Source organism: Halichoerus grypus, chromosome 2 (genome assembly GCF_964656455.1).
Source record: "Halichoerus grypus chromosome 2, mHalGry1.hap1.1, whole genome shotgun sequence".
In the NCBI taxonomy this organism is placed as follows: domain Eukaryota; kingdom Metazoa; phylum Chordata; class Mammalia; order Carnivora; family Phocidae; genus Halichoerus; species Halichoerus grypus.
Genome location: NC_135713.1, coordinates 207,586,322 through 207,604,138, shown reverse-complemented (window position 1 = coordinate 207,604,138; position 17,817 = coordinate 207,586,322). Strand labels below are relative to the sequence as shown.

At 51.3% G+C, this 17,817-nt stretch overlaps 1 protein-coding gene across 6 annotated transcripts in view; it reads right to left on the bottom strand.

Moving 5' to 3' along the window:
• The window catches only part of RPTOR (regulatory associated protein of MTOR complex 1), a 335,570-nt gene that overhangs the window by 159,140 nt on the left and 158,613 nt on the right, over nucleotides 1–17,817 (bottom strand). For all 6 annotated transcript variants that reach the window (XM_078066239.1, XM_078066240.1, XM_078066235.1 and 3 more), the window contains one exon: nucleotides 14,979–15,154. In XM_078066239.1, the coding sequence (XP_077922365.1) occupies nucleotides 14,979–15,154 (176 nt within the window). The remainder of the gene's footprint in view (nucleotides 1–14,978; nucleotides 15,155–17,817) is intronic.

Genomic DNA, 17,817 nt, shown 5'->3' with positions numbered 1-17,817 from the left:
TTTACAGTAGCAGGGAAACGCTTTAAATAACATCATCTGTAAACGTGACGGAGTATTACATTTGAAAATAAAATACTGGCTAGCAATGTAGAATGGTAATCTGAAAACTTAAAAATAAAACACCAAATATGTATAACTGTAGTTGAGGGACATCAGGTGCACATATGGACAACAAGTCTAAAGGAATATAGAAAAATAAAAACAGTTAATTTGTGAGGTGGGTGGCATTTTGGGTGGTTTTTCTTCATCTCCTGCCTTTCACTGCGTGCACTGTAACACTGTCCCCACAGGAGACCACGAGGGAGCAAGGGCCCACCCCAGCGTTCTCACACCGACGCACATTTCTGGGCTGTGCGCTCTGAAGGGCAAACATGGGGGACAGTGCTGACTTCATCTCCAAACCCTGCGATCCTGCGCTCTCCAACGGGCAACGCTGAGCCGGACACTCTCAGGGTGAACACGAACGTGTTCTGCCCTGTTTCTGCTGCACTTGGGCTGCTCTCCACATTCTCGAGCTCACCCTGAAGAGGCAGAGAAGAAGACAGTGCCGGGCGCCTAGATTGAGGTGAAGAAAACAGGAGACTAAGAACAGGCCGATGGGCATAGAAACAAGAAGGAATCTGAAAAACAGTGCAGGGAAAATGGCTAAAAACAGAAGGAAATAGGCTTGAGCCCAGGTGATTCTGTTTCCTCGTCTGCAGGGGACATTCCCCTGTGCCGGACCGGAGCCCGCGGCGAGGCTGCACGGTGTCCTGGCATGGCTGGGGGCAGGCCACAGGGCTCCACGGAGGGAGAGGCCCCGGCGTGCCTATGGCAGATGGGCGCCTTGGGAGTGCACACGGCAAAAAGGCAGCGGGTGCTGGGTGAGCAAGTGTGAGGACGGGCCGAGTGACCCCGACAGAGAGGGATGGAGCGCACAGGAGGGTTTGGTCAAGGAAATCTGAATCTGAAAGCGTGTGACCTAAGGACCTGCCAATTTCCCACAGTGGTGGGGAGAGGAAGGGTGTCCCGACGCCCTGCAGACACGACGTCTGAGTCCTCCCTGATTTCTCCGGGGCACCTTCACCCCCTGCCACCAAACACATGTCACACAGCCCCACAAGGACACACGCAGTTCCGCCAGCTACCGGAAGGTCTGCAAGGTCCCCAAAGGAAAGCTGGTTCTCAGGTGAACTACAGAAGAGCGCCAATTACAATGACGCCGTGTAGCAACATCACCTCACACGATGAAGCAGGCAGGGGTCGGGGGCAGTGGCTAGAACACAGGGCTGGGGATCCGAGGATCTGTGTGTCCGTTTAGCTCTGCTATAAACGAAGCCGTAAGCCCGGGCAGCCACATGCTGAGCATCTGGCTCCTTCTCCGTAACACAGCCATGTTTATGCATCGTGCCGGCTTTGACTGGTCCTCGGGCTATTAGCGAAAACCAATGTGAAGCCATATGGAAAGCACTTCGTAGGTTATAGGGCATTCCGCAATTAACATTATAAAGTTCACACATTGCAGAAGCGCTCAGCCACGGTCTCACCTGTCCTCTCCATGACAAGGGAAGGAGAATATGGTCACCAAACATCGGTCTTTCAGAACAGTGAGAATCACGGACATGCACTTACAAACAGGGACGGACGGGACCAGAATGGTCTTCGGGGTCCCAGAGCCCCTGGTTTCTTAGGATATCCTGGTGTCCTACAACACCAGCAGGATAAAGCCCTTCTAAAACGAGGTGTTTCCAATAAACACAACATTCCCGTGCTCCTGTGAGCGGACAGGCGAAGAACACGGGGCACGGGTCAGACCCGCCCTGAAGAAGAGCCCGCGTACCCGCTCAGGGCTGGCCGTGTTGCTGGCCGTGCCACTGGCCCATGTGGCAGGAGGGAACCGCTATCCCAACAGCCCCGCCTTCCGCACGGCTGGAGGGGCCTGGCGAAGTCACACGGCCCGAAGACAGGACCCGGCACGACAGCACACAGGATGGGCAGCAAGCTGCCGCGCGTCCGTCTTCCAGGAAGAACAACTTCCTGGCAGCCCCACGGTGACAACATGTCCCCGACGGGCAGCACATACGTCCTCTCCGTCTGCTCGCAGCACCCGCGAGAAGGGTGGCCTGTGCCGGGGAAGCGAAGCCAAGTGGGCAGCAGCCGGCCCAGCACAGGGGCAGTGCAAGCTTCGTGGGCAGAGCAGACTCCTGGCCAGGCCCCCGTTACTGTTCCAGTAACACCCTCGCTGTCCAGAGGGCCCCGGGGGCAGGCCTTGACCAAAGCACAGGCAGAAATCAAAATAAAGGGAGGCCCTTTCCAGCAAGCCTCAAGCTCAACAACTGGCCAGGGAGTGAGAAAGAACAAGAAAAACTGACCCATAAAAAGAAGAGAGATTTGAAATGACTGCTTCTCCTGCATTCACAGAAAACACCGTGTTGACAACCAGCCCACATGTGGAACCCCACGCCAGGAGACACTACTCACCGCGGCGTAACTGAGTTGCCGCTGCGGGACGCCAGCGCACCGCCCGCACTCTCCCATGGCCCACAGAGGGCCAGGCGGCAGAGGGGGCGAGGGCTCCTCCGCCCCGGGGCAGTGACGGGCGTCCATGCCGGCCACCGCCCCGCCTCCCGCGCTCGCTGGGCCACCTCCTCCTGCCCCAGCCCCTGGGATCGGGGCATTCTACCCCAGTCTGATCTCAAGACCTGCATTTCTGAAGCCCCTGAAGGGTGCTCAGGGAGAGCAGGACAGGAATAAAGAACACGTGTCCTCAGCGCGCCCCGGGCCCCGGCAGCGGCTCTGCCATGGGTCAGCGTGCCAGTGTGGGGGGAGGTTTACCTTGTCCACCCCTGGTTGTTCTCATGCCCCAGACGAGGATGACACACGCATGTCCTGTCCCTCCGCCCTTGTCTTCTGTCCCTTCTACTTAGTTTCTGGGGGCGTGGGGGGGGGGCATGGGGAGCACGTGGAAATGAAAGTCCTAGAGGCAGCTGATGAGGGCGCATCTTCTTGCTTGATACCGTGTATAGGACCCCAAACCACCCAGAGCCCCGTCCGGTGCTCATCCTAAAGGAAGGATGTGAATATGCCCACGTGCCCAACGTCCTCCCGCGGGCTCCATGCGTCTGGCACCAGCTGTGCACGGGACTGACCAGAGAGGCTGTGCTCACAAGGGGCGGTGTGTCATCCTCAAACAACAGTGGGGGAGACAAAAATACCTAAATCCCTCATCTTATAATTAATTTTAGCAACAACTTAGATTTGCAGCAGAACATCTACTAGTAAATAGCGGGTCGGTGTGAGGACAGAAAGGGACATCAGGGCAGGGCGTACGTGAAGGCACGGCCTCCTGGCCTTGGCCGCAGGGCAGTTCTGTTCAGCCCATGGGGACAAGCCACCCCGCGGGGGCTCCATCAGGCTGTCTGTGGCTGGGGAAGGTGGACCCTGCGGCCTTGACTGCCAACCTCTCTGGAAGCTTCCACGGGAAACTTAGCGTTGCCACCTCATCCCAGGGCCCAGACCCAGCCTCGTGGCCCTCGCTGTTCCCCGACCCTCCTGAGCATGCCTCCTGGCCCTCGGGGCTTCCTAATCCCCACTGGACCCTCTCCCACCTCGACGTGCTCTCCCATGCACCCCCTCCACCTTCCCTGTCTTCTGTCCCCTGGATCTCGGGTTCTCTCCCAGCCCAATTTGGCCCAGAAGCTCCTTAACCCTTCCAACCACACCATCCCCCAAATCCACAACGTCCTCCTCTGACAGACCATCACCCACACAGCGACCCCAACACCTGGGTTTTGTTTCTGGTTCTTAACTCTACTTGTGCATCACCACCATGAAGTGTGTGACTTGGCCGAGCGGCTTCCCAGTGCCGGCGGACCCTCACTGCCGCCCAGCCCCACCCCAAGGGCCCCATGCCCACCTCAGCAGAGCGCCTGCTTCCCAGGCCAGCGCCAGGGCCCCACAGAGCTGCCCCGCGTCCGTCCAGGATTGCTATGCCCTCTGAGGAAGGCACATGCCTGGCTCCCAAGGCCCTAAAGCTGTGTGCTAACGCACACCCCTACAAGATAGCCACCTTCCCCCTACAAGTGCATCCAAAACAGCGAACAAACCTCACAACCCCTTCCTTCAATCTCACGTCTGCTCTCCCCCATTTCTACTTCACTTCCGTTAAAGCAGCCTTGTCCGGTCTCAAGTTGACCTGCTGCGTTCTGACGGCGGCTCCAACAGCCCCTCTAGAACCAGCACAACTGACCGGTGACTCCCTGTCAAGCGCAGTGGCCTCTTGGGCCCTTAGGCCATGGGGCCCGCTACCCCCTGGTCTCGGACGGCTCCTCCTCCCTGCCCGCAGGATGTGTTCCCACCCTCTTCTCCACTCCTGTTCTCCCTGCCGGTCATCCCAGCCCGTCTACACCGTGGTACTGAGTCCAGCTGAACCCCCCCAACGGAAACCCCCCCTTCCTCCCGTCATACCCACCTGCACAGCCTCTCGTGCCCAAACAGAAAACTCCCACGACCCACAGATGATCTTTGGATGACCCAGCACCCTCCCTGTCCCTCCTGCAGACTTAGCTAAGAGCTGCAGCCAAGGCCTCGCCCTACCTCCTCCGAGGCACGCAGACCTCCCCTGTCTAATGCCCCATCCCACCCAGGCCTGTTTGTACAATGCGGCTGTTCCCTAGCTGTGCGCTTCTAAGGAGAGGAGGGCATCAGAACGACTGGGAAAGCCTTAGCAGTTACACCTGCCAACTCTGTGCCCTCCACTGACTGTGGGTGGGGCTGCGGAGGGCCAGCTGGGAGCCCACTCGGGTCAGGGCCACTCTGAGTCGTGTCCACACTGCAGGGGCTGCCCTGTGCCCAAGCACCCATGCACATTCCCAGCAGGGTCTGGGCCCTGCTACTGTGGATGTACGTGCTTGTCTTCTGAGTCAGGCCGCACGTTCCTGGCTCTGGAGACCAGACCACCACCGCATCTGTCACTGCAGAGCAGATGCCTCCAGAACAAGACCCGCTCCTGAGCTTCGTGTTCATAGTCTTAGTCTTAGTTCATAGTCGCCGTCCCTTCCCTCAGACTTCAGGCCTGTTCCCCATCACCCAAACATGGGTTCGAGCCCACGACCCGCACAGGATCGTCTGCTCAGAACGCCGTGTCCACCTTCTCACTGAGTGGTGGGGCTTTACTCATCCCTGCAGGTTTGGAAGTGACAACACCCAGCACAGACAATGCTGCCTGCCTCTGAGGCATGCAGAAGGAAGCGGGTTGCTGTCCTCTCTGTTCCCGGAACAGCCTGGTAAGGGTGTGTGTCTCCCTAGAGGACAGGGACTCCGTCTCACAAATCTTTATAATGCAAGTCCTTCTAAGGCTACCTGGAACAGAACGGGCGTTCCAAAGAAGCTGTTATTACAACCACAGAATAAGCAAACATCAGGCTGTTCCAACGACCGGCTGACAGCACCAAACACCTCACAGTGACTTGACATGGCCTCTGCCTCTGGTTTAAACAGTTCCACATCAAGTATGTAAACGTTAGGGGCACAAATGACAGGAGCAAGAAGACCAAAAAGGCTGACATCCCGTGGCGGCAGTGACGCCATCTGTAAACGACGTGGGCCACCACGCTGCCATCTGATGGGCTGCACAGGGTCATGTGACTCTGGAATTCAAAAGAAGCTGCATTCAGGAGGGACCATCAGTCCTATCTTAGCACAAAAAAAAAAGAAAAAAAAGAAAAAAGAGAAAGAAATGGTTTTCAAAGTAAACCAGTCAAATGACTGATGTTTCGTGTCTGTAAGGGTCATGAATGTCCACTATAAAATATGCAGCTGTGCGTGTTAACGCTTTTGGAAGCAATGTGGCTTTGTATTACTGATTACACATGGAGGCGTGTGCATACTTAGGCACACAAATCAGGTAAGAAGTCAAAGCACCATTAAAATGCCCAGAAGTTGAGTAAGAAGATACACAAAGGCAAATAAATAGTGAACAAGTCATTGTTTTATCAAACGTGATGTAATTCAGTTGCTCTGCAAGTAGGATTTCAAAAAGGGGTTAAAACTAATTTGGAACACGGTGATGATGGTATCCAAACTTCAGAGGACAAATGGCTTTCTTCCCATTGGCCAAGGACAACCAGGAGGACTGGGAGGGGTGGGGAGTGGGGCTGGCAGGGGCAGATGTTATTTTATGAATATCATTTCAGCCAACGTTGACGTCCTGGAATTATGTTCATAACTCAGTGGCTGTGAGAGTCCCACCGTGAGTGGACCGCACGTCATCTTTATTCTCTTCTGAACATTCCTGTTATGTTAAAAACATATTCTGTTCATGCCCGTTACCCTGCGTCTTCCATCCACACTACATACTGATGCATTCAAACTCTCACAAGATTCTTAGATTCACTAAACTGCCGGCAAGATCCTGTCTGAGATAATGCATTCCCTGGGTCTCTTCTTAGATAAACACTGGAGAAGAGAGGATGTGAGCCAACAGTAAATTACTACAAGTTAAATAAGCTCCAACATGAACCAGTATTAAAAAGGCAAACTGCCCTTAAAAAAATTTTTATTTAAGAAAATACTTTTCTTAGGGAAATAAGCTGATTTTCCAAAGGCCCCATGTGCCTGAAATTTGGTCTAATAGGTCATCTAGGCAGTAACTCCATAAACATTATTTCTTAGCTTTTAGCATTAATTTTTTTTTTTTAAAGATTTTATTTATTTATTTGACAGAGAGAGAGACAGTGAGAGAGGGAACACAAACAGGGGGGAGTGGGAGAGGGAGAAGCAGGCTTCCCGCCGAGCAGGGAGCCCGATGCGGGGCTCAATCCCAGCACCCTGGGATCATGACCTGAGCCGAAGGCAGACGCTTAACGACTGAGCCACCCAGGCGCCCCAGCTTTTAGCATTATTGCTGATGCTGAGCCTTGGGGCAGCACTTTAATATGGTCAGCTGATACTTAAGAGAAACAAAAGGAGACATGATTTTAAAGTGCAGGCATTTCACAAAGGGCCGTCCACCCAGTGTCTGCCATGTGTGACCCCATGCTGTTATGAACAGCTGGTTCCTTTTTATTGGTAAGAGGTCATTTGTTGTGTGGACGGAGCCCAATTTGATTATCCGTTCACCTGCTGATGGACATCTGGGTTGTTTCAGGTTTGGGATATCAACAACAGAGCTGCTAGGAACATTCACGTGCACATCTTTCTGTGGACAGAGGTTTTCTTCCTTCAGGTAAATACATAGGTGTGGAATTGACAGGCCGTGTTTAACATCACTAGAAATGGCCAGACCGATCTCTGAAATGGCTGTACTACTTTGCGTTCCCGTTGGCAATGTATGAGAAGCTTCGGATGGTCCACATTCTCCACAACACACTGCACACCTTTCATGTGTCTATCAGCCATGTACGTGTCTTCTTTGTAAAGCATCTATTCTAATCATTTGGCCATTTATTTAAAATTTGGGCTGTCTTCTTGACTTTTCAAAGGTCTTTCTATATTCTCTGTACAGGTCTTTGTCAGACACGCATATTGTAAATCTTTCCAATGAGGTGTCTTAACGGTGTCTATGAAACAGCAGAAATTTTTAATTTTGATGAACTTCAAATGATCCATGTTTTTAATGGTTTGTGTTATTTGGGTCATGTCTAAAAAATTATCAACAATTTCTCTTATGTTTTCATCTACAAGTTTTAATTTGTATAAGGTCAGAAGTTAATTTTTCTATAGAGTATAAAATAAGGGTGAGGGTTTTTGTTTCTCTTGAATGAACAGCCAACAGCATTTGTTAAAAAGACTGTCTTTCTCCATCAGATTACCTTGGTACCTCTGTCCAAAATCAATTGGGCATACACGTGTGGGTCTACATCTGCACTCTGTATTCCGTTCCACGGATTTCTATGGCCGTCCTCATGCCAATACTACAAGGTGTGATTACTACAACTTTATATTAAATCTTGAAATAAACCAATGCGCCTCTTTTTTGAAATTGTTTTGGCTAACACCCTTTGCATTTCTATATAGAATTTAAAATCAACTTGTCAATTTCTTTTAAAAAATAGGATTAAAAAATAGGATTCTGACTTGGATTGAACTGGATCTATAGATCAAGTTGGGTAGATTTAAAATACTGAGTGTTTCACTCCCTAAGTACAGTGTACTTCTCTGTGTATGTGTATCTTTTTCCACGATTTTCTGTATGTCGTGTGCACAGGTCTGGCACATATTTTCTTACATTCATCCCAAGTTTTCAGAATCTTGATGCCACAGCAAATCATATTTTTAAATTTCAATTTCCAACTGTCATTACCATATAGAAATGGAACTGATGTGGGGGTATCGATCTCATACCTTAGAACTTGCTACAATAAATTACTAGTTCCATAAACGTTTTTGTAGACTTCTCACGATTTTCTATGTAGACAACCATGTTGTCCATGAATAAGCAGTTTTATTTCTTTGCCAATCTGCACGCCCTTTTATTTTCTTCTAGCTTTACTGCACCAACAAGAACTTCTGGTACAATACTGAACAGTAATGGTGAGAGTGAACATTTTAGTTTTGTTTCCAACCTTCCGGGGAAAACGCTTAACCTTTCACCATTAACTACAATGTTAGCTACAGGCTTTTCCTACATGCCTGGTAGGAGCTTGGGAATGTTCACTTCCATTCCTAGTTTCTGAATTCGTTTGTCATGAACGGGTGTCGAATTCTGTCAAATGTTTTTTATGCATCTATTGAGATGATCATATGGTTTTTCTCTTTTATTCTGGAAAAGGAGAGTGAATACATTCATAATACTGAGTACATTATAATGAATTGAGTGTATTGATTTGTACCTGTTAAACAAACCTTCCATTCCTAAGATAAACCTTGCTTGATTCTAACACTGTATTCTTTCTATATATTCACAGACTTCATTTGCTAATATTTTGTTAAGGATTTTTATATCCGTGTTAATGAGGAATCCTGGTCTGTGCGTTCTTTTTTTTCCCCACTGGCACAGTCTTTGTCTGACTTTGATGTTCGGGAAAGTTAGCCTCCAGAATGGGATAGAAAATGATCCCCCTTCCTCTATTTTCTGAAAGAGTTTGTGTAACATCTGAGAATTCATTAATAACAATATCTGGGCCTGGAGTTTTCTTTGTGAGACTTTTAACTGTAATTCAGTTTCTTTATGATATAAACTCTCCAGATTTTCTTTTTCCTCTTGTGCCAGATTTGGTAATTTGTGTCTTTCACAAAATTCACCCATTTCATCTAAGATGTACAATTTATTGGAATAAAGTCCTTTATACTTAAAAGGATTCCCTTATAACCCTTTTAATACTTGTGGGGTCTGTAGTGATGCCCCTGTTTTTACTTCTGATATAGGTAATCTGTGTCTCCTTTCTGGTTTTGACCATGCCAAAGAGAATTTAAACAATTTTACTGAACTTTTCAAAAATTAACATCTAGTTTCATGGGTTTCTAGATTTTTCTGGTGCATTTTCTGTTTATTTTTGCCTTTTTAAAAAAAAATTTCTTTTCTTCTATTTATAGTTTAATGTGTTTTTCTTTTTCGGTTCTTATAAAGACCATATAATTTAGATTTTTCAAATTAAAATCTATAAATATGATTATGATTTTGAGATCAGTTATGTGCGTGTGTATATATATATAAACCTCGTATATATAAACCTCGTTCACCAATTCTACCTGATATTTTACCCATGATGCCCTAGCGCTGAAGCTTCGGTTAGTTTATCTCACAAACAGTGCAATGAGAAAGGTCATAGTGGGGTGCCCCTTCTCTTTGGCTTTTCTCCAGTCCAGGGTTAAGATTTCAGCCCTCTCTTCTCTGCTGAGTCATCACGACTGTCCTGACTTGTTCTTCAATTTGGCTGAAATGTTACCATCACAGTAATAAGAGCAGCTAGCATGTACTGGGCATCATCAGTGCCACTGCACAAATCAATTCATTCAGCCCATACGACGAGCCTGGAGGGCAGGGGGCATCTCTGGTCCTGCCTTCAGAACAAGGACAGGAGGCTGCACGGCTAGAAATGGTAGAGCCAGGATTCAAACCTGAGTGGACGCCTGACACTGGTGCGGATTCTGCCTGCCCGTCTGGGGACTCCCTCTCTCCTTCGCCTCTCTCGCTGGTGAACATGAGGGCAAGACTTCCCATGTGGACAAATCTACATTAATCCTGCGTCATTAACATTTAAACTCCTTGAAATTCTTCAACTTAATTGAAAGGAAGGAAACAAGTTTCTTGAGCTCTATTCAATCCAAAATAATGTCTATCATTTTCTTTAATAAACAATACGATTCCATGCTACACAGTACAATAAGGCATCAATCTCTTTTATAGCAAGTCCCACTGCAAATTAAGTAGCACTGAGTTATAATTTTCAGTAGCACACAAATATACCCATGATAAATTTAAAATGGCATTCTGCCACCAATCCAAGAAGTAGAAAAAGCCAAGAAAACATATAGTTTAGACCCTTATACTACACTGATACACATGGTGAGCAAGGTAATCACTTCTTTAGGGAACAATGTACTTGCTCATTTCAGAATTACTGAAATTGCCTGTTTCTGAAAACAAGAAAGACTAAAGCAAAACATGAAGAGAAAATCAGAGAACAACATTTTCCAACAACTACTTCATCATTAAATAAGATTCATAAACACGCTTACCACCAGATACGAACATACACATCTCGTACGTAGAAAGCAAGACTATCGTATGTGTATAAAGCGTACAGTATTCTCCACAACTGCGCCTGGCTGTACTGAGTGCAGTGTCGCTAAAAGCCATCCTCTTATTTACATCCGGAGAAGGAAGGAGGAAGGAAGGAAGGACGGGGGAGGAGGCCTGTTTTTAGGTTATTTCCTGACCAGTAGATGAGTACAGCAGTCGTCTGCAGGTAAGATCCTGGTTCCATTTTCTAAAGTACAAGTTGGCAAGGTAGGACCCGCTGCCTGTTTTCACAAATAGAGTTTTATTGCAACAGAGCCCCACTCATCTGTGTACATACTGCCTACGGCTCTTCCATGCTGCATCAGCGCAGTTGGGACCCTCGGGCCCATGGAGCCTAAACAACTTACTATTTGGCCCTTTACAGAAGAAGTTGGCAGACCCCCATCCTAGAGTTTCTCTGAGCTCTTCTATCTTTATTTACCGGAATTCTAAATCCTAAAGTCCTAGGCTTCAGTTAAAATAAAACACAAAACATCAATGCAGTGAGATCTTATGCAATCATTACAAATGATGTTTACTAAGAGTTGCCTAATCGTCTAGGATAAATTTATTTTAACACTAAAGATTAAGTAAAAGTAACTGCAAATGCAGTTTCATTACATCAATGCAGAAATGTACGTGCATAGAGAAAAAGATTGACAGGCAATACACCAAAAAGTTAACACTGATTGTGTTAAAGATGATAAAATCTTGAATAATCAAAACTTCTACTTGCTTTGTAGTTAATTTCTACAAAGAATGCATATTCTACTTGAAGTTGGAAAATAGTGACTATTTTTTTTTTTTTAAGATTTTATTTATTTGACAGAGAAAGACACAGTGAGAGAGGGAACACAAGCAGGGGGAGTGGGAGAGGGAGAAGCAGGCTTCCTGCGGGGCAGGGAGCCCGATGTGGGGCTCGATCCCAGGACCCCGGGATCATGATCTGAGCCGAAGACAGATGCATAACGACTGAGCCACCCAGCACCCAGGAAATAGTGACTTTTTACATGAAAAAACAAAACTTTAGCCCTAACAATATAAATGAGTTCTACCTACTAAACTTTTCCTTTCTCCATTTAAAAAAAGCTGGTGGTTTTCAACTCAGCTGTTATAGACAAGCGCCCATTTCACTCAACGAGGCTTCCGACGATTATGGTTTATCGCCATCATAAGGACAGTTCTGTTCAAGCTAATTTCAACTCCTCGGTGTGGCACAGAGTGGTTCACTGTAAGAGATCCTCCCACCTGGAACAGCGCCTTGTTGTTCCAGACAGTGGTCATCTGATGACCGTCCCCTGCAGCTGTGACCTACTGATTCCAACATCCATCTGATGGTGGCCCTGTGAGTTTGAGTTGTTTATCACAGTGCTTCCTACTAAACGCTTACTTTTACAAGTTTTATTCATATCCTAACTCCAAAAAGGATCTCAGGGCACTCCTGAGATAATGCATCATGTCGTGGTAGGGTGAAAGCCCACACCCCCGTCAGAGGGCAGGGACCCACTCGAGACTGTGTGTGGGTCGACCGGCGTCCAAGTGACAGCAGCTTCCCTAGTGAATGCCAAGTCCTTCCTGACCAAGATGGAAAAGAGCGTGCTGGAGACGCGGGCGAGGGACATCCGCTCACCGCACTGGGATGTTGGGATCCTCGGGCCCACCTGGTGGCAGGTGTGCTGGGGGGCGAGGATGGGGGGGGTACAGATTCCCTTCCAGGCTCCTCGTGCCTTCTCTCCTCCCTCCCTTCCTGCTTCTCCACCACCTGCCTGAAAACCTGCGTTAAGTGCCCTGTGAGAGTCCCATCAAATCAGCCCCAGCCCGGGGGCGTGGGGGAGGCAGAGGCCCTGAGCACACCTGGCCCATAGCATCATTCCTGAGGCAGGGGGCACAAGGGCAGGAAAGGCAGGAAATCCTGAAGCAAGGGGCGGGAAAATGAGTGGATACAAGGCCTGCTCCCCAGGAGATTCCAAGATGCATCTGCAGGGGCTCCTGCCCAGAGTCCCACCTTCCTGCTGCCGCCTTTGACCAGACTGAGACCAGATTGAGACCGAATCGGGACTGGATCGGGCTGTGGAAAGGCCTGAGTGTGGCCCAGCCTCCCCGTCATTCCATGGATCATCTCCCTACAGCACTATTCTTACTACGTCACATTCCCACGGAAACACCAACTGGACTCTCCCTGCCAGTCCTCCAAGTCCAGGTCCATGGCTCAGCATTCAAAGCACCCACATCTGACACGGTCCAGCCCTGACCTACACCCCTCCCCACACCTTCCTATGTGATCAGGCTGACGCACATGCTCACTCTTCTCAGACACGCGTGTCACCCCGGCGACGGCCACCCTGTCGGGCTGCGTCTCCTCCACACGTCCCGCTGGCCCTCAGAGTGTCTGCGTCCCTGGAACACCAGAGCTCCTGGTACAGGCATGCGTTCAGTCCTGACCCCAAGCTGCCTGCGACACTCAGATGCCCTCTGCCTCACGTCAAGGTTGCATGTACATCATTAATTTTCAGGCCGCAGCTTGTCTCCTCAGCTAGACTCTAAATGTGAGGGCAAGGCGCTTCTCTGCATCTCCTACAGCGCTCAGTGTAGGTCTGAAGTACACTGTGGGACTCAGTAAAGTCTGTTTTGGACGTTGAATGGAATGAATGGACTCCTGAATCATCTGGACCGGAGATCCTCCTGCGGTCGCACGCATCACAGGGACCTATAATCTTTCCTGGCAGCCACCAAGCAGTGCAGACAGTTACAAAAAAAACCTCACAAACCACCTCATGAGTGAAGACCCACATTCAAAGAGCTGCACCCACGTGGAGGGGGATGACGGGTGGAGCCCGAGTATCCTCCTGGCGGGTGGCGCCTGAGTTTCTGCCTCTTCCCCACGTCCCGGGAACGTGGCCGTGTTACCCTCAGGGAGAAGCACCTCTGCCAACCTGTCCCTGCACGTGGGAGCGTCTCTCTCTCTCTGTGCCGCCTGCCCTTCTGGCCTGTTCTCTGTCCCTCCCAGCTGCCGCCCCGAGCTCCTCAATGTCTCCTTCCAGCCGATCCAGGCTGCAGCCGCCCTCCCCTACCACGAATCCCATCCCGTGTTCCTTCTTCCTAGGTCTCCACTGGGCACGTTTTCATATTCCACTTCGCAGTCTGCCTTCTCCTGAGTCTTCCTTCATTTCCCCATCACATGCCCACACTTGGGGCTGGACGTTTGGCAGCTTTTGTCCGTGTTGGCTGTGCCCTGTGCTGTTGATTTCTGCTTCTCGGGGTGCAGTGGAGAACGTCCCTAGGCAGTGCTGGTCTGTGTCATCTGGGGGATAAGCCCAGGCCACCGAGGGGTACGGTGGGTCACCCCTCTGCTGGGCCCTGTGGACAGCTCCCCCTCCCCACTCACTGCTCAGGGGTAAGTCACCCTACAGGAGGCTCTCCCTGGGATTTGGGGGCAAGGGTAGGGGGTGGCAGGGGGTGCTGCTCAGCCAGCCTAGCACCATGAATCTCTCACCCCGGGGGCACTGGGCTGATGGGGAACATTGCTACAGAAGCCAAGCAGCAAGTCCAAGCTTCCGTCCAAGCGAGCAGCTCGGTCCTAGTCACTGACTGCGCTGTCAGCCCCCAGGGTCCACACGTGTTTCACGGCTTCTCTGGACTTGTGGGAAGGACCAGGGGTCCGTGTGCCTCCTGGTAGAAAGCCCTGGAAAGCGCCCCAGAGCCCAGGCCACAGCACCCATCTGTGTGCTTCCCTGCGCCTCCTGGGCCTCTGCTGTCTCCCAGCCGCACACGTGCTGCACGGAAGCTTCTCGGCAAAACACGACACGGAAGAGGGTGGGACAAAGGAGCGGCGGGGGGTCGGCGGCAGAAACCGGATTTGGAGGCCAGAGCCTGCACGTCCCAGGGTGGGTCCCGTCAGCGACGCAGGGTCTTTAATGCAGCTTCTACAGTTTGGAGTGACCACCCATGTCGTCGGTCACGTTCTCAAGAACATGGACCGCGACGAAGAGCGCAGCGGGACAGGACCGTGATTCGGTGTACTGTCAGGGATCAAACAGCACTCCCCGTCACGACAGCCGCGTTCCAGAAAGACCAGTGCTGCTGCTGGGACGCTCCCACAGCTGACCGGCACGGACAGGTGCTCTCGGAACCACAAGGCAACAACCCGCACGCGCCACTCACCCAAGAAGGAGAACGCTTCTTTAATTCTCCGCGAGTAAAGCCTGCGCCTCGGGAGGCTGAGTTTACGCCCGTCACTCGGGTCTGTAAAACCCAGGTCACGGCAGCAGCCACTTACCAGCGCAGGGCGATTTTGATGGGGGTGGTGAGGCATGACGTGAACAGGTCGGCCGGGAGGTCGGGGATCATGGGCAGGAGCTCGTTGGCCTCACAGGCTGCCAGCTGAATGCAGTTCTTCATGGACGGGGGCAGGGGCATCTGCGCGAGTGGGTGGTTTGGGTTAATGGCAGCGACCTGCAGGGGAGAACGTTAAGGGAAAGAGTGGCTTAGTGGTCGTGGACAACTACAGCGTCAGCTGCCACGTGGCCCCGAAGGAAAGACTCACAAGGCAGCCCCACAGCCCCCGGAGAGGCCGCTGTGGCGTGCCCTCCTGCAGCACGCGGCCTCACGCCCGTTACCAAGTTCCCTCCGCTGACAGCGCCAGGTGGGTCTCCGGGAAATAAGTTCACTCTACGGTTTTCCATGCTAAAGTCCCTCCTTATGCTGTGATTATCCCAACGTTCACGTGTATTTCCCTCCGGATCTTGCATGGTGTCTTAGCGTTTATTTTAAAATCCAGTCTTGGGGCGCCTGGGTGGCTCAGTCGTTAAGCGTCTGCCTTCGGCTCAGGTCATGGTCCCAGGGTCCTGGGATCGAGCCCCGCATCAGGCTCCCTGCTCCGCGGGAAGCCTGCTTTTCCCTCTCCCACTCCCCCTGCTTGTGCTCCCTCTCTGGCTGTCTTTCTCTCTGTCAAATAAATAAAACCTTAAAAAAAAAAAATCCAGTCTTTAACCCAGCATCACTTATTTCGGTGTGTTTACTGACAAGGGACGATGTTCAGGGTATAGAAAGTGAACACCACCACCACCGAATAGCAGACGGCAGAGTCTGAGCATGGGTGCGCCCACGGGGGCAGGCTGCAAACACACAGAGGGCTCAGTGCCCGCGGCCGGCCGGCTGGTTCCATGTTCTGCGCCTCACGTCTCAAAACGTCCTGCTAACAAGTGTGTGTTAACTCTGTAACCAGGGAGGGGGCTCTTGTGTTTCGTCCTGTTTTGACGCAGAATTTAACTTCCCTTTGAAGCAGGGCTAGTAATACTTGCTTGGCGTTTCCTCCCCTGAGACTGGTCGGTAGGGGCCCCGGAAGTGAGGCCTGGAGCACACACACGTCGTAGGACGGAAGGCGCCACGCGAGCTACTGTGGACTGAGGGGCAGCCTCGTGAAAAAGAGAATTCGCCAAAACCTGGGACCCTCAGACAACCGAACCACTCGCGCCAGCACACGGCCTGGGACCCCTCCCTCCCTACACAGGCGGCACGCGCTGCACTCGTGTGGCAATCCGGGCCTCCGGGCCTCTGCCACGAGCCCCCCAGGGAAGGGCTTCCGCGGCGGGGCGCGGGGTGGCCGGCGGCCCCCCTGGGAGCCAGGGAAGGCACGGTGGCAGCAGAGGGCAAGCGGACAACACTGCACGGCGGCCAGAGGGGCTTCGCACTTCCCGCCCGTCAGCTGCCCGTGGGACGAGGCGGCAAGGTCACAGGTCACTAACATGAAGAAAATTAAACCCCAAACAATGCTGGTTGTGCGGGGCCCACACAACGTCCGGGACCTCGGAGCCCACGCACCCACACACAGCCACGAGCTGCCTGGAAGGAGCGCTCTTTGCCGTGGCCCGAACACAGGTGGCCCGCACCGCCCCGAGAGCAGCGCGGTGACGGCAGCCCTCCCCTGGCGCCCGGTCCCGAGGCCCCAGCACGGTGAGGGTCGAGAGCGCGGGCAAGCGGACGGGTTCCTTGGGTTACAAGCGCCAGAGGGGCAGGACTCCCTCCTCCCCGTGGACCGTCGCGGCTCCGCGAGGAACACGAGGGACCGTGGCTAGTCATCGCCGGCCACGGCTTTGCGTCCTGCCTGGACCGGGCTGGGCACGACTCCCCGCGTCTGCTCCTCACGGGCCAGCCCTGTCTGCACAGTTGTCCACATTTCTCTGAGCTCTTTCCCTGTTACGATTTCACGTGCTTTTGAAAACAACCCCGTAAGGTAAGTTTTATTTCCATTCTTAGAGACATTTCACGATGAGGAAGAAGAGCCCCCAGGGAATGGCGTGTGCGACTCGTCCCTCGGTCGGCGCCGGGGTCACACAAGTATGAGGCTGCTCCGGGTTCCGGGCTGCATCGGCCCCTCTGGACGCTGCTGAGACCCCCAACCGGACACGGGCGGCGCCCTGCGGGCTCTGCCGACCAGGCCCCTAGCTCACGTGCGGCACACTGGTGGTGACGTGAGGTGTCACCACACTGCTGATCAAACCTTATTCTTCACCTCAAACTTCTCAAATGGAAAGTAGTAAAGGCTGCAGCTTTATTAATAAATAACCCATTCTGCACCAAGAGCATTATGCCCAGAATACCAAATACTACTATACTTAATAATAAAAAAAATTAAAGTTTTAATAAAAAATCCAACTTTTTGAGGAATGGGTTTTTTTAATGGTGGTAAAAAACAGGTAACATGAAGTTTACCATTTTAACCATTTTGAGTGTATGGTTCGGCGGCACTGAGTACATTCATTGTGCAGCCCTCACCAGAGACTGGGTTTTTAAAGCAAACGGGGGCACCTGGGTGGCTTAGGTTTCAACTCTTGGTTTCAGCTCAGGTTGTGATCTCAGGATCGTGGGATCGAGCCCCATGTCAGGCTCTGCACTCAGTGGGGATCTCCCCCTCCCTCTGCCTGCCTCTCTGCCTACTTGTGCTCCCTGTCAAATAAATAAAATCTTCCTTAAAAATTAAATTAAATTAGAAAAAAAATTCTCTCTGCCCTCCCACCCCCACACTCACTCTCCTTCACAATACATAATAAAGCAGAGAGGAAACAGACGGCAGAGTCACACCCCAAATCCTCTCCCCGCATCCCGCTCCCAGCTCA